This window comes from Psammomys obesus, unplaced genomic scaffold, assembly GCF_907164565.1.
Source record: "Psammomys obesus unplaced genomic scaffold, mPsaObe1.curated_primary_1811, whole genome shotgun sequence".
Taxonomy (NCBI): Eukaryota; Metazoa; Chordata; class Mammalia; order Rodentia; family Muridae; genus Psammomys; species Psammomys obesus.
The window spans coordinates 786215-807475 of NW_026589447.1; the positions used below are offsets into that span (position 1 = coordinate 786215).

The following is a 21261-nucleotide window of genomic DNA, read 5'->3' on the forward strand; positions in this document are numbered from 1 at the left end:
AAACACACACAGACATGCATGCATACAAAAGATTTTATGTGTCTATATAAAATCAAGGATCCATAATAAGAAAAATATTTTTCTCTCTCTGACTGATTTTGTTTAATATAATCACCACTTGGTTTCATTTTGCTACATGTGGCACAACTATGTTCTTTGGATAAAATAACTAAAATCTGCCTTTTTTAAAAATGATTCATTTATTTATGTGTGTGCATCTGGATATATGTGCATGTGTGATATGGAGGCCAGAAAAGGGCATCAGGTGTCTTCATCTATCATTTTGTGCCTATTCTTTGGAAGCAGATCTCTTCTGAACCTGGGACTCACGCTTTCTCGACCAGGCTGGGAGTCTGCAAGCTACAATGGCACTCCTGTCTCTATCCCTTCTTGAACTGCAGGTACTAGCAAGATGTCTGGTTTGTTTCAAGAGTGCTGAGATCCAAACTGTGATCCTCATGATTGTGCAGCAAATTCTCTATAATCTGCTGAGACCACTCTCTACCCACCCCTAGTCTTAAAAGTCTTGCTATGGGACCAGTCTAGCCTAGAACTTATAATCCTTTTGCTTCAGTCTCATTTTTTACTTCGCTATTCTTTTTAATCATCTCTTATATTTGAATGGATTAGAAGTGTGGCTGTTTTGGAGGAAGTGTGTCAATGGCAGTAGGCTTTAGGGTCTCAATAGTCCATGCCAAGCCCAGTCTCTCAGAGTCAGTCAGTCTTTTTCTGCTTGTGGATAAGGATGGGGAACTCAGCTACTTCTCTAGCACCATACCTGCCTGCTACCATGCTTCCTGCCATACTGATAATGGACCAAGTTTTTGAAACTATAAACAAGCCCCCAATTAAATGCTTTATTTTATAAGAGTTGCCTTGCTTATGGCGTCTCTTCAAAGCAATAGAACCATGATTAAACCAACTGTGAAGAGACATATATACTAATTGGCTTGACTGAGCTAATTATTTCACAACAAATTCATATTACCAAAACAATGCACTATCTTGAACATATATGACGTTTATTTGTAAACTCAATAAATCTAAAAAAGAGAGGAAAAAAATCACTCCACCAGTAGCCAATTCTAAATATTCAAAGAAAGGCAAAATAATTGGAGGAAAACATATATAAGATTTGAGGGGGCTGGAGAGATGGCTCAGAGGTTAAGAACACTGGCTGCTCTTCCCGAGATCCCGAGTTTGATTCCCAGCAACCACATAGTGGCTCACAACCATCTGTAATGAGATCTGGTGCCTTCTTCTGTAGTGCAGGAATGAATGCAGGCAGAACATTGTATATATAATAAATAAAGCTTAAAAAAATAAACATTTAAAAATATTTTTTTAAAAAAAGGCAGAGAGGAAATGAGGGAGGGAGGGTAGGATTGAGAGGAAAGAAGGGAGGGGGCTACAGCTAGGATACAAAGTTAATAAACTAACTAATATAAAAAATAAAAAAAATAATTAAAATAAAAGATTTGAGATTTGCTCAAGGAATGAATAAATGCTAAAGCAGAGTTGTAAAGTGCCTGAGTGAGGAAGGTATACTTCTCTACATCCACAAAGCCCTTGGAAAACAATGGAAGATTTCTAAGTCCAAGAATTTAAGCAAATGTGTGACTAATCATAAGCCCATCACTAAACTAAGTAAGCAGAAATTTCTGGGATGGCAAACGCGAGTGAATACAAACTACACATAACCAGCTCACAAAAGTAATAGGACTGAAAACAAACAACCAACAACAAAAACAAGGAAGATATAAAAGCACAAAATGATGTCACTATGTCAACAGGATGAAAAGCATTTGAAAATACCCATATATGATAAAAAGCAATGAGGAGAGAGTGCTTCCTCAACATGGGCGAAGGTGTCTATGAAAAATGCACAGCAAACATACACCTAATGTAAAAAACCTGTTACTTTTTTCTCTCAAGATCAAGAACATAACAATATTCACACTTCCTACTTCTATCAAATAATGTACTGAACCTTCTTCTACAAAGACAAGTAGACAGGGAAGAAAAAAAAGTTAAGAAATAAAAGCACCCAGATTGGAAAGAAGTAAAATTCTCTCTTCACAAATGACAAGACCCTGTAGATAGTCATCACAACCAAACAAAGACAAACAAAAACTAGAAACCAATCAAACATCCGTCAAGGGAAGAATGCATCAATAAAAAATGTTATTTCCATAAAATGAAATTTAATTTTCCATAAAAAGGAATGAAGCATTTATATATGCTACAACATGAATGAGTTATGTTGATGAATTATATGCTTTGAGAAATAGTCAACAAAGAGCTGGAGCTGTAACTCAGGATTGAATTATAGGGCTTGAAACTTAGAACTTTACAAAAAAGAAAGTAAAAGCAGAGTTAATAAATAACCTAGCAATTTCACTTCTATGTATATTCTAAAGATATATTTAAAAGTTTGTCTGAGGTCAGGTGTGCTAGTGCACACATTGAATTCCAGCACTCAAGATGCGGAAACAGGTGGATCCCTATGAGACCTCAGTCTAGCCTACATATTGAATTTCAGGTAAGTCAGAAATAGAAAGACCCTTTCTCAAAACAAAACAAAATGGTTTGTCTCTGTGAAAACTTTATACAAGAGACTCAGAGACTGATATTTACAAGAGCCAACACTGGAAAATTGGTGAAGGGGAAAATGCGGTATAGCTACACAACTGAATATTACTCAGCAATAAAAAAGAATAAAGTAAACCGGGTACAACGGTACAAGCCTTTAATCCCAGTACTTGGTAGGCAGAGGCAGGCGGATCTCTTGCTACAAAACCCTGTCTCAAAAAAGAAAAGAAAAAAAAAAAACAATGAAGTACTAGTTAACATGCTACGTGAGTTTACCTTGCAAATCTCATGATAAGTGAAACACGTCAGTCACCAAAGGTTATATAATTCCTCTAGAGAGAGACAGGAATGGGGGATGGGTATTATATGGGTTATAGTACTTCTATTTATGGTAATAAAATATTCTGAGATGGGGCTGTGATGCCTGCACAACTCTGAAGTCCACTGACATGTACAGTTTTAAATATAGTATGTGAGTTACATTTCAATTATGTAAATCTTCCACTCCTTAAAATACTCAGAAGTAAACACCTAAAAAATGGTGGCTCTTCTTTTCTTTTTTCGTCAAATGGAGGGTGGGTAGAAGTGAGAGGAGACAAGGGAAGGGACTGCAGTGGGGTTACAAAGTTAATAAATTTTAATAAATAAATAAACAAAATTTGAAAAAAAATATATAAATCAAAAAAGAAAAAAGAAAAGGAAGGTAAAAGCCTTCAAAATTATATTAAGAAGGCTAAAGCTCAAAGTGCAACAGGGAAATACAAAGCAAAATGACCCTGAGATTTCACCTTATACCCATCAGAATGGCTAAGATCAAAAAGTCAAGTGACAACACATGCTGGAGAGGATGTGGAGAAAGGGGAACCCTCCTCCACTGCTGGTGGGAATGTAAACTTGTACAACCACTCTGGAAATCAATCTGGCACTTTCTCAGACAATTAGGAATAGCGCTTCCTCAAGATCCAGCTATACCACTCCTAGACATATATCCAAAATATGCTCAAGTATACAATAAGGACATTTGCTCAACCATGTTTGTAACAGCTTTATTTGTAATAGCCAGAAGCTAGAAACAACCCAGGTGCCCCTCAGTTGAGGAATGGATACAGAAATTGTGATACATCTACACAATGGAATATTACTCAGCAATAAAAAACAAGGAAATCATGAAATTTGCAGCTAAATGGTGGGAACTGGAAAAGATCATCCTGAGTGAGCTATCCCAGAAGCAGAAAGACAAACAGGGTATATACTCACTCATAAGTGGATATTAGACATATAAGATAGGATAAACATACTAAAATCTGTACACCTAAAGAAACTAACCAAGAAGGAGGATTCTGGCTAAGATGTTCAATCCCCATTCAGAAAGGCAAAGAGAATGGACATCAGAAAAGGGAGAAAACAGGAACAGGATAGGAGCCTGCCACAGAGGGCCTCTGAAAGGCTCTACCCTGCAGGGTATCAAAGCAGATGCTGAGACTTATGGCCAACCTTTGGGCAGAGTGCAGGGAATCTTATGAAAGAAGGGGGAAATAGTAAGACCTGGAGAGGACACGAGCTCCACAAGGAGAGCAAAAGAACCAAAAATTTGGGCACAGGGGTCTTTTCTGAGACTGATACTCCAACCAAGGACCATTCATAGAGATAACATAGAACTCCTACACAGATGTAGCCAGAGCAGCTCAGTGTCCAAGTGCGTTTCCATAGTAATGGAAACAGGGACTGTCTCTAACATGAACTGATTGACCTGCTCTTTGATCACCTCCCCCTGAGGGGGGAGCAGCCTTACCAGGCCACAGAGAAAGACAATGCATCCAATCCTGACAAAACCTGATAGACAAGGCTCAGAAGAAAGGGGAGGAAGACCTCCCCTATCAGTGGACTTGGGGAGGGTGGGATTAGGAGGGGAGGAGAAGGGGAGCCATAGGAGGGATACAAAGTGAATAAAGTGTAATTAGTAAAAATTAAAACAAAAAATTTAATCTGCTTCCAAAAATAAACAACAACAACAACAACAAAAAAAAAAAACAAACAAGAAAGGCACATATAAACTCATTCAGAAAGAAAAAGCTGGATGCCAAAGAAATAGTTCATGCATATCACTAGATAATAGTCATGCTAGATGGTTTCCAATAGCATCAGCGTTAACACTTCTCTAACAAGCAGTTTGAACCAAGGATGTGGAAACCACACTGATAAGATTTACACATGGCAACGTCTGCAAGGGACAGTAGGCACTTGGACCAAAAGAACTGGAATATTTTGATTATAAGTGGGTGGAGGTAAATTAAGACTAAAATTTACTGGACCAGATGGAATCCAACCAAGGGAGAAATTTAAATTTCACAACTGAATTTGTGAATTAGTGCAAGGGAAAAGAAGCATTTTTCACTCTTTCTGAAAGTAATCTCAAATTTGAACTATAGATATTACTAAGAATACCAACTATACCAAAATACCAACAATACCACCAAAAGCATTGCAAGTTTTCACCGAGAACTATGACCTCAATTGTCTCACCTTCTCTCAGACGATCCCCTTCAGCCTTGGTTTTTTTTTGTCTTTCAGACCCAGCAAGGTCTACAAGATGTAGCTTAGAGCGAAAGCTATTATTTCTGTAATGACAACAGGAAGACATGGTGAAAACAATACACAAGCTTGTAGTTGAGTTATCAGAGTTGATTGGCCAGTTCTCATTTCTTTCAAGACAGTATTCCCAGTGATTATTAACACTCATCATGCTCATATCTGAATGTCAAATCAACCGAAGCAGCCGCCTGGCATTCAGCCTTCCCAGAACATGACAATTGTGACGCTCTAACTTACTTGTCATTTTTCTTCCTTTGTTCTATGGAGATCGTAAAGATAGCATGAGATCGAGATGACTGGGAGTTCATAGCTGTAGAGGCCACACTCCTGGAGTTGTTACCCTGCTCTAGACACGAAACAAGGTCTGCAGCAACTAGCACTGTCTTCTCTGTGAGACCCACAATCTAATTTCAAGAGAAAAAAAAAAGCTTCCTTGAGTCACTCTTCTAATACTTCAAATTAGGGATTAGAGAAAGGAAATTAGAAATACAAGGATTAGTGGTGAAAAATGCCTTCCTATTCCAGGAAAATATCAATATCTACAAGGGCTGTGAAAAGAACTTTTAAACTAGGCACTCTATGATGATGTCTGAGAACCACGGTCTCCAATCATCCCTACAAAGTTGAGAAAAAGGAGTAATAGATAATAGAGGAGTTAGACAAGGTCTCTAGGTCTTGGATAGTAGCTGGTTTCTAGGGAGTCTCAAATGAAAGTCAAATTTGCCCACAAAGAGATCAAGTACAACACAAATTTCTAAGGCATTTCACTTTGTTCCTTTTCCTTCCTGTACCGCCAATTCATTTTAAACTCCATTTTCTTCTAGAGGAAACAGCATGGCAGTTTTCACTGACTTAGGAAGCCAAAAATATCAAGTTTTAGGCACAGTACTTTACCTGGGAGAACTTAAACAAGTCACTGTCTTGGAATTTTGGGGTGAAGGAGATAGGAGTAGAGTTTTCATGCGGGTCCTGTTAGCCTTAATATGCTATGATTGTATCCGTAGATCTGTATCTGTGACTTGTAATTTCTCTTCCTCTATTTCTAGCTGCTGACTACTTATCCTTTGGAATCAGTACATACAAACCAAATTCATCTTGCTTCTGCCAATATCAACTCTCCTTACTCTCCATTTATATCAACAGCTCTATCCTCATGGTCACCCAACTTCAAATCACTGTCAGTTCCCCCTCCCACTCCTCCACAGCCCATATATCACTAACTCAGATATTCTTGGGAGTTGCTTACTTCCTCTTTTTCTTAGACCACATCCACACCAATATTACCTTGTGTGGAAAAAACAAGGCAATGATTTCCCCAACTGCATCTTCATCAGCTTAGAGTTTCTTCCTTTTAATTCATTTCCAGTCTGCCTTCCTAAAATGCCAGTGAACCACTCCACTAATACCTATACTAGATGGTGAGGTCACAAAGATCCCTCTGACGAGGGTACAAAAAAAAATCCTCTCTGAAGTTCTAGGAGAACCAAGTTGGAGAGATACACATGTAAGATTAAAACCCCAGTATAGGTACCCAGGGCAACGTTTCCTTCACAAGTCTTACATAATTATACTGTTGGTGGGGCCCAAGGGTAGGGAGAAACTAAGCTGCTTAGGTTGGCTTCATAATCTTTTCCTAACACATCTCCGTTTACTTCCCAGCCCAAGTCTTTTACCCAGGCAGACAGGGCTAAGCTTATTTTAATTTCCTGCTATAGTTACTCCTTACTATAAAGTCTTTCTTTTTTACAGTTCACTTATTGTGTAAGTGTATGTGTACACACACACAGCTGTTACAGCAATACGTCTGCCAAAGTACTTGTGTAGAGGTCAGAGGACAACTAGCAGGAGTCAGTTCTCTACTCCCATCTTGTGGTATACGAGTCAGTTCTCTACTTCCATCTTGTGGTATACGGGGATCAAATGTAGTTATCAAGCTGAATTTTCAGCTGCTGAACCATCTCAACAGACCTGTTTTTGTTTCTTAAATGCTATCTTAAAAATGTTTAAAAACATGTTCTTGTCAAGGGTTTGTGGTGCATGCCTTTAATCCCAGCACAGTTTAATGCCGGCCTGGTCTATAGAATGACTTTGAGGCTTCACACACAGAAAAGCTACACACAGAAAAACCATAAAAAAACCCACGACTTGTTCATACCCCAGTTTGTGTCAAGAATACACTTTTTTGAAACACACCATCTTGCTTCAATCAATGCCTGAGATTTAATTCCTGCCTTTATGTAGGGCATAGAAAAGATCTTAAGACATGGTCAAGAGGCAGTTCAGCATCCACACTCCTCTTGGTGATAGCATATATTTTGTTTCTTCTTCTTCCTCTTTCCGAGACACGGTTTCTCTGTGTAGCCTTGGCTGTCCTAGACTCCCTTTATGGAGCAGTCTGGCCTCTGCCTCCCTGAGTGTTGGGATTATAGGCATGTACCACCATATCCAGCTTGCCCAAGTGTCTTATCTTCACTGTCCTAATTATCTTCCTGTATACTTAAGGCTTACAAGCCCTAATAGTTCAAGTCTGGTTTTAACAGCTGGATAACAGCTTAAGGCTCCTGAAGGAAAAAAAAAGTCTCAGAATAGGCATATATATATACTCTTTGCCTGCACCCCAAATAGTCACTCTCTGTCCTTTGAGAAGAGAAAGAGGGGAAGGAGAAGATATGCTATGATTGCTCCATTTCCCCAAATCTGTACTACTAGACCATGTGACTAAAGCTCTCGGATAACTGATAATCTCCCTATGGTGTTATACAGTTTAAATAGTTGTATTTAATTTTCTATTTTATATAATTTCTGAGCCCAGTATTGTGTCTGTTGGTGATGTCTGGTAGAATTTTCTAAAATCATGGCTAACTCATATATCTGTGCTAGACAACAAAGTAGTCAGAAGCGCTTGCTATATGGTACTGTGCCTCACGAATTGCTTGTTCAATTTTAATTAACTGCAATTTAAACGCCTTCTTGTAGCAAGTGGCTACCATACTAGAGAGTCTCAGAATCCTGTAAACAATTAATGTTTAGTTGTTGTTACATCCTTCAAGAAGTAACAAGAAAGTGATAAAGCTGAATTTTCTTCCATGAGAACCTTCACCTAATAATTGTACATTAACTAAAGAAATTAAGGCCAAAGCAAACCCAAAAGACTGAGATATTAGCAATCATTCAATTCCACAGTGGCAAAAAAAGGTACATGACCATTAGTAGTTACCCATATTTGCAATAACATCAATAAAAAAAAAAAAAAAGGAAAAACACACCTTTATGCCTTCCTTAGGATCCTCCCGGATATTTATTTGAGAAGCTTTCTCACGAGACAGACATAGAAGATCCAAAACTTCTTCATTATATATCTGACATTGTTGGAAAAAAGTGGTAAAATGTGTTAATAGTGGTCATCTCTGTGTGGGTTGTAAGATCATAAGCAATTTTAAAAATACTATATATATACTATATATGCATATTTGTACCACTTCCAGAAATTTTAAAGAATATAATAGACATGAGGTAGAACTCTTGCCTTGTTTTATCATTCACAAGGCCTTGAGGTTAATCCTTAGCACTGCAAACAAAAGAAGTAAAGGGAAAACAAAGGAGAGGAGAGGTGAATTGGAGAGAAGAGGTGAAAGGGAGGGAAGGGGAGAGGAAGGGAGGAGAAGAGAAGGAGAGGGAAAGGGGAAGGGAGAGGGAAGAGAAGGAGAGGCAGAGAAGAGAGAGGGGGAGCGAGGAGTGGGAGAGGAAAAGGAGAGTTCTAGTTTTTAAAGGAGATTTATTTGCGTTGTTTATTTAATATGTATATGTCTGTATATATGTGGGTATGTGCACATGAATGCAGGTGCCTGTGGAGGCCAGGAGCATCTGATCCCTTAGAGCTGGGAGAACCGAACCTGGGTACTTCCCAAGAACAGCATGCATTCTTAACTGAAACATCTCAGCAGTCCCCAAATTCCGTTCCTTGATGATACCCTAACAGCATCACTTTCACCAATTCAACCAGTTAAAATGTGAGTAGCTGCTGCTTATGGGAAGGGAGGGTGAAAAGTTGGGAGCAAAGAAAAAGAAGGGCTGTAACTAATACTTCAATAGAAGAGTAAAACTAAGAGAATGTTTCATACAGGATAAGTACTACACTTATTTACTGTTATTACTGATGCCAATATTTAACACGCTAGTTTCTCAAATCATTTGTATATTCAATTACCTTGACCAAGGCTGTATTAATCAGTACTCAAGAAGGCTAATCAGGCTGGGGTTGGAAAGATGGTTCAGTGGTTAAGAGTGCACTGTTGTCATAGGGGACTCAAGTTTGGTTCCCAGCACCTATGTCAGGCAGCTCACAACTGCCTTAACCCCAGCTCTAAGGGATCTTATGCCTCTGGATTCCTCAGGAATCAGACTCACGTGCGCATACCCACATACATACAAACACAGAATTTAAAATAAAACATATCTTAAAAAAAAAATAAAGGATAATGTCATCATTTTAACTCCCCTTCTAATTATATCTTTTAACTTATATTGCAACATCAGGATGAACTATTTACATACAATTTATAATTACATGCATACATTTTATAAGTTTAATTATTGTTCCTCATCTATTTCACTATAGTAGAACTAATAGCTTCTCAGAAGCCAAATTCTCTAAATATGCATCAATTTTATACTGATGTACACTAGAATGCAAGTTCCTATCAGGACAAGGTGTTTAAAATGTTAGTCCACTGATATCTCCCAAACACATGATCTAAGTACCCAGATAAGGTTCTGGCACATTGTAGATGCTCAGTAAGTAACTGCTGAGTAAATACATATTTTATCACCACTTGCACAGCATACAATTCTTCATGAAGCAGCAGTCGCAGTATTATAATTCAAGTCTTAGCAGTAGAGTGAAATGGAGCACTTTTCTACTGACTCCACAGGGAATCAGTGATACAGGCCCAACTAAAATGAAAGAATTCCTATCATATTTTTTCATGGCAGTGCCAATTCTTCTAACAATCAGATTAAGTAGATAATTCTAATTAAGAAAAGAACTGGATAGAATCCAGATCCAACTGAGCAAGTAAGTTTTTGTTACCAACTTATTAAAATGCAATTTACTAAAAAATTCAATTTACTAATTTGAGTCATGCCAGGAAAAATCTCATTTGGATGTATTTTCGTACTCAAAGATAATCTTGCATTCAGAATAACTGGAGAGAAATCACTTACCTCCAAGTAAGACACTTTCAGACTAAATGTGAAGTCATTCTTTTTATTAATTTCTTTGAAGAGAAGTTGTATTACCCTGGGAATGACCCCAATAGTTGATTCATGTTCTTGCTCAGCACTGTATGCACCTCCCATTGAATAGGTTTTTCCAGATCCGGTCTGTCCATAGGCCAGGACAGTTGCATTATATCCTGGCAAGATAGAAGCCATATGGACAGTGGTACTCAAAACAGTTCATCCAGTTAACATAGTACAATTCCTTCAGCCATTACTTGTAACAAAATTGAGGTTACTTTCTTAAGACAGAATCTTTTAATAGTAGATACAAGAAAAGTTTGGTGTGTTCTGTGATTTTTGCATTCCTCAAGAAAAACAAAGAAAAATACAGACCTCTGACTGTGCCACCTTTTGAAAGCCCTAAGAGCTAGGAAGTCAAATAGAGATGTTAAGTACGATAATAAAGGCAGCTACATCATGGTAAAAAGCCTTTTCAAAGATTTATACTTGAGGATTTATACTTCTCTGTGTGGAATAATTCTAAATTATAGAAAGTAAATATAAGTCTCAGCCAGGCAGTGGTGGAACCTTTTAATCCCAACACAGAGGAGTCAGAGGCAGGCGGATCTCTGAGTGTGAGGCCAGTATGATCCACAGAGTGAGTTACAAGACAGCCAGGACTACAGAGAGAAACTCTGTCTTGAAAGACAAAAACAAAAACGTCTTAGCAGCCACAGTGGGGAAAAATGATTCTGGTATGTATTTTTTTTTATAAAAGTTTTGCCAGATATGAAAGCACATACCTACATCCCAGAATTCAGGTAGAAGAGACAAAAGAATTAAGAGTTGGGATTGGAGTTGGAGAGACAGCTCACTGGTCAGAGCACTGACTGCTCTTCCAGAGCACCCAGGCCCACGTGGCAGCTCACAGTCATCTGTAACTCCAGTTTCAGGGCATCTCATGCCTTCTTCTAGCTTCTGTGAGCATAGTACACAGACTACATGAAGGCAAAACAGCTAAACATATAAAATAAAAAGTATGCACTCAGGGAGGCAGAGGCAGGCAGACTGCTGTGATTTCAAGGCCAGCCTGGTCTACAAAGACAGCCAAGGTTACACAGAGAAACCCTGTCTCAAAGAAAAAAAACAAAGGAAAAAAAAAAAGAAAGGAGTTAGGATGGGAAGAGATTTTGAAAAGCAGCAACATTGTTTTTACAATTGATGAAAAGTCCTTATCTGAACTATCTGAAGATACATAGACCAAATTGTCATGCTCCTCACAAACACAGCATTTAAGTATGACTCAATGTGACATATATTGCTCTTATGGAGTACTAGTAAAGAATAATCCATTCATAGATGCCCATAATGAGGGCTGGTAGAGCTTTCTTGCCAATGCCAGAACTTTCACGAGTTCAAGACTAAACTGGATATGGTAGAAACACATCTTTAATCCCAGCACTCTGGTGGGAGAGGTAGGAGGATATCTGTGAATTTGAGGTCAGGCAAGCCTACAGAGTGTTAGTGAGTTTCAGGACAGCAGGGTAAAACAGTCAGACCCTGTCCAAAACAAAACAAAACAAAACAAAAAAATTCAAGACCAGATTGAGTTACATAGGGATACTCTGTCTCTAAAACAGGGCAAAAATTTTATAAAGTCCATAATATAATTAACTGAAAACAAGCAGGTTAAAAGTAATTTAAGTGTAAGTAAAAATACAGGAAAAAAAATTAAAAGGATATCAACTCATATTGTGATACTTATCTGTAACTAATGGGACGGTAAACAATTGGCTTTTTATTTTTATATTTTATAAATTATTAAATTAGATGCACTGTGGAATAGTGGCAATGTTTTTTATTGTTGCCTATATAATCTGTAATGTTTGCAGAAAGACAGGCTAGATACATACATATACATATATATATATTTGAGCTTAGTTCAAGATAAAGTATTATTTTCTACATCCATTTTTATATTTTATCTTGCCAGAGAATACAATTCCTACTTGTGCATTTTCTTTTATCCTATAAGTTTTGAATATTGATTGGAACTACCAACAGGTAATCTTAGCTATAACTGTAGCAATATCTTTTAAAAGAAACAATTAGACAATAGATGGGTTATTTACATCTTAAATTATGATAACTCACTAATGGACTATAAAGTAGGAGCTAAAGAAATTATAAATTCAAATTTACTTCAACATGTAATAAATACCTCAAAAAGCCATCCTTTATGAGAGAATTATAGTATAAAGGCAACCGTTAAAACAATCATTGTAGTTTTTCAAAGCTGTCATCTATTATTTACTATTTATCTGGGAGCCTGAAAAGAAGAATCTTGCCCATTGTGGTGGCACAAACCTGTAATCCCAGGGAGATGGAGACAGGCGGATCTCTGTGAGTTTGAGGGCAACTTAGTATACAGAGCGAGTCCAGGACAGCCAAGGCTACACAGAGAAACCCTGTCTTGAAAAACAAGCAAACAAAAAAAAACCTTTAAAACCTAAAAATAATTTTTTTTAATCTTTAAAATTTGAAAAAAACATGCTAATTTAAGTGATAACCCTGAAGTTTTAAAAAGAACTTGTTGGTGTGGCAGTTCAATACCTTGAATCTCAGCACTTGTGGGGCAAAAGAAGGCAGATTTCTGTAGGTTTTAAGCTAGCCTGGTCTAAACAGCAGTTCCAGGCAAGCCAGTCCCTGTCAGAAGAGAAAAGAGACCTTCCTGCTCTAAATGAAACTCTTCCCTCCCCTTTTTTTTGGGGGGAAAAAGATTCAAGACAGGGATTCTCTGTGTAGCCTTGGCTGTCCTAGACTCACTTTGTAAATCAGTCTGGCCTCAAACTCACAGAAATCTGTCTGCTTCTGCCTCCCAGAGTGCTGGGACTACAGGAAGAGCACCACCATACCTGGCTAAATGAAACTCTTAACCTGTAAGTTGAAATGTTATAATATATTGATGTTATAATCTGATATAACTGTGGGGCAAGAAAATAGCATTTTAAAACTTTCTACAATGCCACAGATAGGTATAAGCTGTAACACCCTGGGAAAACAGGTTTTTGTACTATGTCTAAAACACTCAGGATTCTGGTACCAGGAATTCAGAGTATAAGAGGGTATCATTGAGCTGAATATAAAAAAGAACAGATTTGTTCTTGCAACTAAGGATGGTGTTAAACAAACACATGTATATTAGAATCACTTTGTACTTCCCATTATCTTCAAATAATATGGTTTAATTCTCATATTCCCCAAGTTAAGAATAAAAAAGGCTGGAGGGATGGCTCAGTGGTTAAGACCATGTATGGCTTTTCCAGACAACTGAGTCCAACTCCTAAGCACCCACTTCAGGTGGCTTACAACCAGCTCCAGATGTATCTGATACCTCTAGCCTCTGTGAGCACCTGGACTCATATACACATACTAATGCAGGCAAGCAGGCAGGCGGGTAGATAGGCAGGCAGTCAAAGAGACAGACAACACAATGAAAAATAACTAAAAAAAATAGACAAATAAAAAGAATATAAAACTACAACTATGAGCACCTTTACTAAGCTGTAGAGGTGTATTTGAGAGAACTAGCCAGATACTCAAGAGTCTAAAAATATATTTCAGAAATGGCTAAAGAAAATGGGGATGGGGGGTTGGAAAGATGGCTCAGTGGTTAAGAGCACTGACTGTTCTTCCAAAGGACCTGGGTTCAAATCCTAGTGCCCACATAGCAGCTCACAATTGTCTATAACTCCAAAATCAGACACCCTCACACAGATATACATGTGGGGAAAACATCAATGCATATAAAGTAATAAAAAAAAAAAGAAAGAAAAAAGAAAATGGGGATGACCCAGCCTTGGTGCTGCACACCTTTAATTCCAGAGCTTGGGAGGCAAAGGCAGGCAGATCTCTGCAAGTTCAAGGGCAGCCTGGTCTACAAAGTGAGATCAGGACAGCCAAGGCTACAGAGAAACCTTGTCTCAAAAAACCAAAATAAAAAATAAAATAAATAAAACAGGGATGGTAGCTGGGCATGGTGGGTCAGGCCTATAAGCTCAGCATTCAGAATGAGGCAAAAGAATTTAGAGCTCTTGGGGATGGGTTATTGTTCCTCACCTTTTACTAGAAGACTAGTCTAGTTAGAAGGTACCCTCTTCAGGCGCTATGGTCTCTGCTACTAGGAGTCTCTGCTTGAGTCCCCCTTAAATCCTCCCAGAAGCCTACCCTGACTTAGGTCTCCAGTTTGCCACAGAGATAACCCTACCCTCAGTTTCTCTTTTCTCTATAGGCCTTTTGTCCTCCCGCCCTCACTCTCCCCAGGTCTGATCTCCACCCTCATAACCCTTTGTACCCACTCTCCTACCTTGTCCCCTCTTTTCAGCCACTACCTCTGTCTACTCTATCTCCCCTTCTGAGTGAGATTTATGCATCCTCCCTTGGATCCTCCTTGTTAATTATCTTCTTTGGATCTGTGCCTCATAGTATGTTTGTGCTATATGGCTAAAAGGTACAGGGATAAAGACAGAGCAGATAGAGCAGAGATTGAAGAAATGAATGTTCAACCAATGCCTGGCCTAAACAAAAACCTGCCCTATGGGAGAATGCCAACTGTGAATGATATTCTGTTAAGCTTGCAGACAAGAGCCTGACAGAGACCTCTGAGAGACTCTACCTAGCAGTACCTCAAAACAGATGCTGGGACCCACAGCCAAACATTGCGCCCAAACATTGCTTAGGGAGTCTTGTGGAAAAGTGGGAGGAAAGAGAAAAGGACCTGGAAGTGACAAAACCTCCACAAGAAAGACCTACAGGGCCACCTAACCAGGGCCCAGAGGGGCTTGCTGGGACTGAAGCATCAACCAAGGACCATGCATGAACTGGACCTAGGGGCCTTACAAAGATGTAGCAGATAGGCAGCTTAGGCCTCATGTGACTCTTCTAATAAAGGAAGTGGGCACTGAATGGGACATGGGCTCACTTGCCAGCTTTGTGATCACTTTCCTCTGACAAGACTGCCTTGCCAGGCTACAGAGGAAGAGGATATGCTCAGGCCTGATGCAACTTGATGAGCTGGGGTGGATACAAAAGGGAGCTGGTGGAGAAAGGGATGATGGGACTGGGAGGGGAGGAGGGTTGGGGCTACAACAAAGATGTAAAGTGAATAAAAAAAATTAAAAAGAATTAATTAATAGCTCACAGTAGTCTCTATTGCATTACATAGTGAGTTCAAAGTCAGCATGTACTCAATGAGACTTTTTTCAAAATAAATAGCAGAATATATATGATATGAAAGGAAAATGAAAAAAAAATGGTGGGGGACTCTAATTGCAGAGGGGCTATGAAGGTAAACACAGGAGAGGGAGGGTAGAGGGACATATAATATTAAGAATGTTTGAAAAAAACCCACTGGAATTATATTATTTTTCTTTACATAAAATTACATATAACATATATAAATGTATACGTGTGTGTATAATATACGCACATATAGTTTAAATGAACTTATGCCACTTGGGTTGACAATGTTCTCTTCAACAGCCATAGATTATCTAACAAAAACCGTACTTCTTAGAAACCCCCTTTCAAGTTGTTGGTCAGGAAGACAAGAGATTACCAAAACAGTACAGACTATTACTATTATATTACAGACGCTGAAGGTTAAGTGTCTAATGTTGAAGGCATCCATGTACTTTGGACAATGCACTTGGAGGATCTGAGATGGATCTGACCTGAAAACCTTTTCCCTAAGAAATAGCTTTCCCAGTACCTGGAGGTACTATGCAAATTGCCAAAGGAGGAAAGTGACCAATAGTCCCACTCAGCTGTGAAGGCTATGAACCACAAAAAACGACCAGCATCGCAAGATATCCCTATATGTGCAATAATGACACTCATATTTTGGTGGTAACCAACTGCTTTCTAACTCTAACTCCCCTCAATAGGAAGGAAATCATGCCTGATATTAGAAGCCTAGCCAACTACTGGAGGGGATTGTGAGGTCACGGATCTTAGAGGAGAACCTGCTACGGCTGCTTTACTACACCAGTATAGTTCCTAACTGCATTCTAAATACTTATCCTTCTACCCACAGATAAGAGTAGCTCTCACTCTTCAAAGGAGCTTCTCTTTGGAACAGATGGAGACCATTACAGAAAACTATTAACTGGCCAAAAATGCAGAGAATACCTGATAATACTGTGCTCACCCACAATGGCTACATATACAACACAATTTCTGCGCCTTAGGCTCGGGGAACGCAGAAAGATTGCTAAGAGCCAGAGGACCAGGAAATCTGCTGTGTGTCACCAGAAACGGCAGGAAGGTTTCACCCACAATACCTCAATAGTATGGCTGTCTGAACAAGACTCCAAGAAGAAACCAACAGACATGGAAGGGAGAAACTTCACATGGGCCCACTCTCACACAGATGACTACAGACAATTCATGACTACGGAGAGGGATCTCATTAGTCTCCCCCAGGGATGTCCTTAATTGGTTATCCATACCAAGTGGTCAGCCCTGAAATCATTTGCATACTATTTATATATGATCCATTAAAGTATGTGTGTGAGAGTGAGTGCCTGTGTGTGTGTAACAATAACAGTTAAAAAGAGGCCAGGTACTGAAGGGGAAAGGGAGTGAGACATGTTAGGAGATGGAGGGGGAAAAAGAGGGTGAACAATTTAATTATTAGAATTAGGATGAGGTAGAAGTGGAGGGGGGAAATAGTTAATTAGATGAGAATGAAAATCATGCCAAAGAGAAAAGTGATTATAAGAGATTAGACAGAACTATATAATGCTTTTTTTTGGATATACAAAAAAGCAAGAAAAAATTAACTTCACAGTGAGGAGATCGGTAGAATTATACCTTAGTCAGATTTCAAAATGAACATCAACAGTAACAGGACAAATCAAAACTATGTACTTCCTCACAAGAATCAATGAGAATACAGAGTCATGACCATGGTGTTTCCACTAGAAAACATAACAGCTCAGATTTTATCATAACATCAGATGAAAGCAAACAGAAACATAGAAACAAGTGCTCTGTAATCTTCAAGACAAAGAAAGCTCAAAAAAAAAAAAAAACACCAAAAAAAAAAAAAAACACAAAAGGTTCAAGAACTACTTTGTATTTGGCCCTCTTTAATCCTAAAGAGCTAATTTTAACATGATTTTTGAACTAAATCCTTTGCTATAAAGGGTATTCCTGAAACGACTGACAACGTTAGAATAGGTCTGAGGATTGATTCTATGGCAGTGACACGACAATGCAACCTCTGTGACTCTGATGGCTATGCCTTGTTATGATGACTCTTCTAGGAGCTGGATGGTAAAGTGTAAGGCCAACAACTTATTACCAATTATTCCAGGAAAAAAAAATGGCTTCTTTATGCTTTTCTTGCAACATTTCTGTAACTGCAGTGTTTTCAAATTTTAAAACAAGGTATTTAGTCTGGGACTATAGCACACTTAGTAGACTGTTTGTCTAACAGGCACAAAGCACTGGGGTGGTAGCCCAGCACAGCAGTAACCAAATCAAGGGTGATGTTGCACATCTGAAATCCTGACACTGGGAAGACCCCAACTTCAAAGTCACTCTTAGTTATTTAGTGAATTCCAGGGACAACTTCAACTATGAGACCCCCTCTCATAGAAAGAAAAAAAAAGGGACTGACAAGTGGGCCTAGTGGGTGACAGTACTTATGGCCAAGCCTGGCAAACCTGCATTTGGCCCCTAGAACCCAGATAGTAGAAGAACTGACTCCTGCAAGTTGTTCTCTGATCTTCACATGTTCAATGTGACAAGTTGGCTCACACAATTCACACAAAATAAAAAATAAATGAATAAATAAAGGTTGGGTCTGGGGAGCTGGCCCCAGTGGGTTAATTGTTTGCTGTGCAAGCATGAGAACCTGAGTTCATATCTCTGGTATCCACATAGAAACTGGGCATGATAGCTTATATATGTATAACTCAAGCACCGAGAGAGTAAACACAGGTGAATCCTGGGGACTTGCCAGCTAGTCAGTCTAGCTGAAATGGTTCAGTAAGAAAGAGAGAGATCCTGTCTTAAAAAACAAGATGGAGAGCAAGAGGAAAACACTAGACATGCATGGGCAAGGACATCTGGACACACATGTGTATACACTTTACACATACACAAAGATATTCGATGTACCCTGAGACATGACATCATTTTTTTAGGTTCTTGTTTGTTTTCCTGAGACAGGGTATCTCTGTGTAGTCCTAGCTGTCCTGGAACTCACTCTATAGACCACACTGGCCTCTAACACAGAGATCCACCTATCTATGCCTCCCTGAGTGCTGCCAGACTTAAGGTCTTTGGTTTGTTTATTTAGTATTTATTTATTTATTTATTTATTTATTTATTTATTTATTTATTTACAGCGAAAGTACTTTAGTTCAGGAAGAATAGCATAAAGAACTCATTTTTTTCCTTGAACCATTTTGTGATGAGTTTATCTGTGAGTATGTACCTGTGTGTGTTTATGTGCACCATATGCATGCAGTAGCAACCATCTCTGATTCTGTGACTTCTCCGTCAAAGAAAAAAAAAATGTAAACAGATACTGGAGGTAGCTGTAGTGTTGCATGTGTATAACCATGCAGGTATTAGCTGTGTAATATAGGACAGCCATCTACAGACCTATAGAAGCTGAACACCAAGAAGGTTCCTAGAGAGGATGCTTAAATCTCATTCAGAATGGCAAACAGGATAGACACCGGAAGCGGTGGAAGAGAGGAAATAGGATGGGAGTCTACTATAGAGGGTCCTCTCAAAGGCTCCAACCAATAGGGGATCAAAGCAGATGCTGGGATTCATAGCCGAACTTTAGGCAGAGCGCAGGAAGTCTTATGGAAGAGAGCTGTGGGGATAGAGACATGGAGGGGACAGAAGCCCCACAAGGGGACCAACAAAGCTAAAGAATCTGAGCCCATGGGGTCCCACAGAGACTGATGTACCAATGGAGGACCATGCAGGGAGAAGACCTAGACCCCTTGCTCATATGAGGCCAACTGGCAGCTCAGACTCCATGTGGATCTCTGAGTGAGGGGAGCAGGGGCTGCCTCTATCATGAACTCAGTTGCCTGCTCTTTGATCACTCCTTCCTGGTGATATGGCCTTGCCAGGCCGCAGAGGAAAGGATGCAGGAAGTCCTGATGAGACTTGACAAACTACGGGCAGATGGCAATAGTGGAGAACTCCCCCTTTCAGTGAACTAAGGGAAGAAAATGGGGGGAACGAGAAAGGTAAGGTGGGGCTGGAGGGTGTTGAGGGAGGGGGCTTCATTCGGGATATATAACGAATAAATTATGAAAAAAATAAAATTAAGAATTAAAAAAATGGGGGAGTGCTGGGAAGTGGCAGCAGCGACCACGGCAGGAGAATCAGCACTCTAGCTGCCTGCAACTAATTAAAGTGAAGAAGCTGACTGGAAAGGAGATTGACATTGACACTGAACCCACAGACAAGCTAAAGCGAATTAAGGAACGTATGCAAGAAAAATAGGGAATTTCCCCCACAACAGCAGCAGCTCATCTACAGTGGCAGACGAATGATGAGAGGCAGCTAATTACAAGATTCTAGGGGGTTCTGTCCTCCACCTGGCATTGGCTCTTAGAGGAGGAGGTGGTCTCGAGCAATGATGAACCTAGGTTCCATTTTACCTCCTCTCCCTGTAGCTCATAATGAAGCATCACATATCCTCTCTCACTCTCTGGGATACCAGAACTACTGACCCCTCCCTCGGATGCTCAGTTCCCAGGGTGCAGTGTTCCTGGCTCAAATGGCCCTTGCTGGCTGCTGGGTTTTAGTTTGCAGTCCTGTGTGCTTCCCTCTCTTATGGCTGTGCCCTTGGTTGTCAATAAAATATTTCCTGGCCAAAACAAAACAAAACAAAACAAAAAACAAACAAAAAAAACCCCGATAAAGATAAACAGGACAGTCTGAAATTAGCTTCAAGGGTATAAAGACTTTCACAAATATTACTAGGCTGTGGGCTTTTTTTTTTTTTTAAGCAAGAGTGTTTCATCCATTCCTCTATTTGTAGTGCCTAAATGACCCACACATAATATATGCTCAAAAAACGCCCAGTGACTCAAACAACCTCACCTTTAAAAATGTCTTTTATGAGTGGAGCTACTGCTGTATTAAAGACCTCTTCTTGTTCAGTAGAGGGGTCAAACACAAAATCGTAGGTAAATGATTTATCAGTACCAACCACGACCTGCAAAAGTCAAGAAGGCAAGGCATAAGGGGAAGGAAAAAACAAAACAAAACAAAAAAAAAAAAACAAAAGAAACAGACCATGCCCCTCGCTCCTTTCAGCCCTAACATGGAGAGAGCCATGATTACCCACCTGAGGCTCTCCAGGCACGAAGGAAAGGCATGTCTGGCAGCCCTCACTAATCTCCTTTGAGACCAGGGGCCGACAACGCAGTGCCACTCTTACAGGAATTCCCTTCTCCTCTCCTTTCATGGTACTAGCTCATTCAGCACGTGTCCGTGAGGAGTGAAGCTGGCTCCCGGGAGCCTCCGGAGGCTGGCAGGAGACAAAAGGTCCTTTTCGGGCAGTAGAAGACCTTGAGCCAAAGCCCTAAAGTGCCAGAAAGGCAGAAGCTGAGCGACCACGGTGCCTTCTAACTCACCAAACTAGACACGTCCCTTTGCGCCCTGTTCTAACCGGCGCGTTAGCTGCCAACTTTTAAATTGATCCCAGAGGCGCTAGCCAATTGGAGCGCGCAAAGCCTGTGAGCGAATCGCCTACGTAAGCACGCACTGGGCGACGCCTGGGAAGTGTTGAGAATAGGCTCGCTGAGAGCGAGC

The 21261-nt window shown here is 39.7% G+C and overlaps 1 protein-coding gene and 1 pseudogene across 1 annotated transcript in view; one reads left to right on the top strand and one right to left on the bottom strand.

Annotated features, from left to right (window-relative positions):
* Positions 1 to 21072, bottom strand: part of Kif4a (kinesin family member 4A) — an 82912-nt gene extending 61840 nt beyond the window's left edge. Inside the window, exons 1-6 of the mRNA XM_055605070.1 lie at positions 20795 to 21072; positions 20548 to 20662; positions 10408 to 10598; positions 8451 to 8543; positions 5422 to 5588; positions 5116 to 5210 (exon numbers count right to left, since the gene is read on the bottom strand). Coding sequence (XP_055461045.1) covers positions 5116 to 5210; positions 5422 to 5588; positions 8451 to 8543; positions 10408 to 10598; positions 20548 to 20662; positions 20795 to 20914 — 781 coding nt within the window. The 5' untranslated portion in view covers positions 20915 to 21072. The remainder of the gene's footprint in view (positions 1 to 5115; positions 5211 to 5421; positions 5589 to 8450; positions 8544 to 10407; positions 10599 to 20547; positions 20663 to 20794) is intronic.
* Positions 17295 to 20081, top strand: LOC129675002 (NEDD8-like; annotated as a pseudogene).
* Positions 21073 to 21261: the final 189 nt, after the last annotated feature.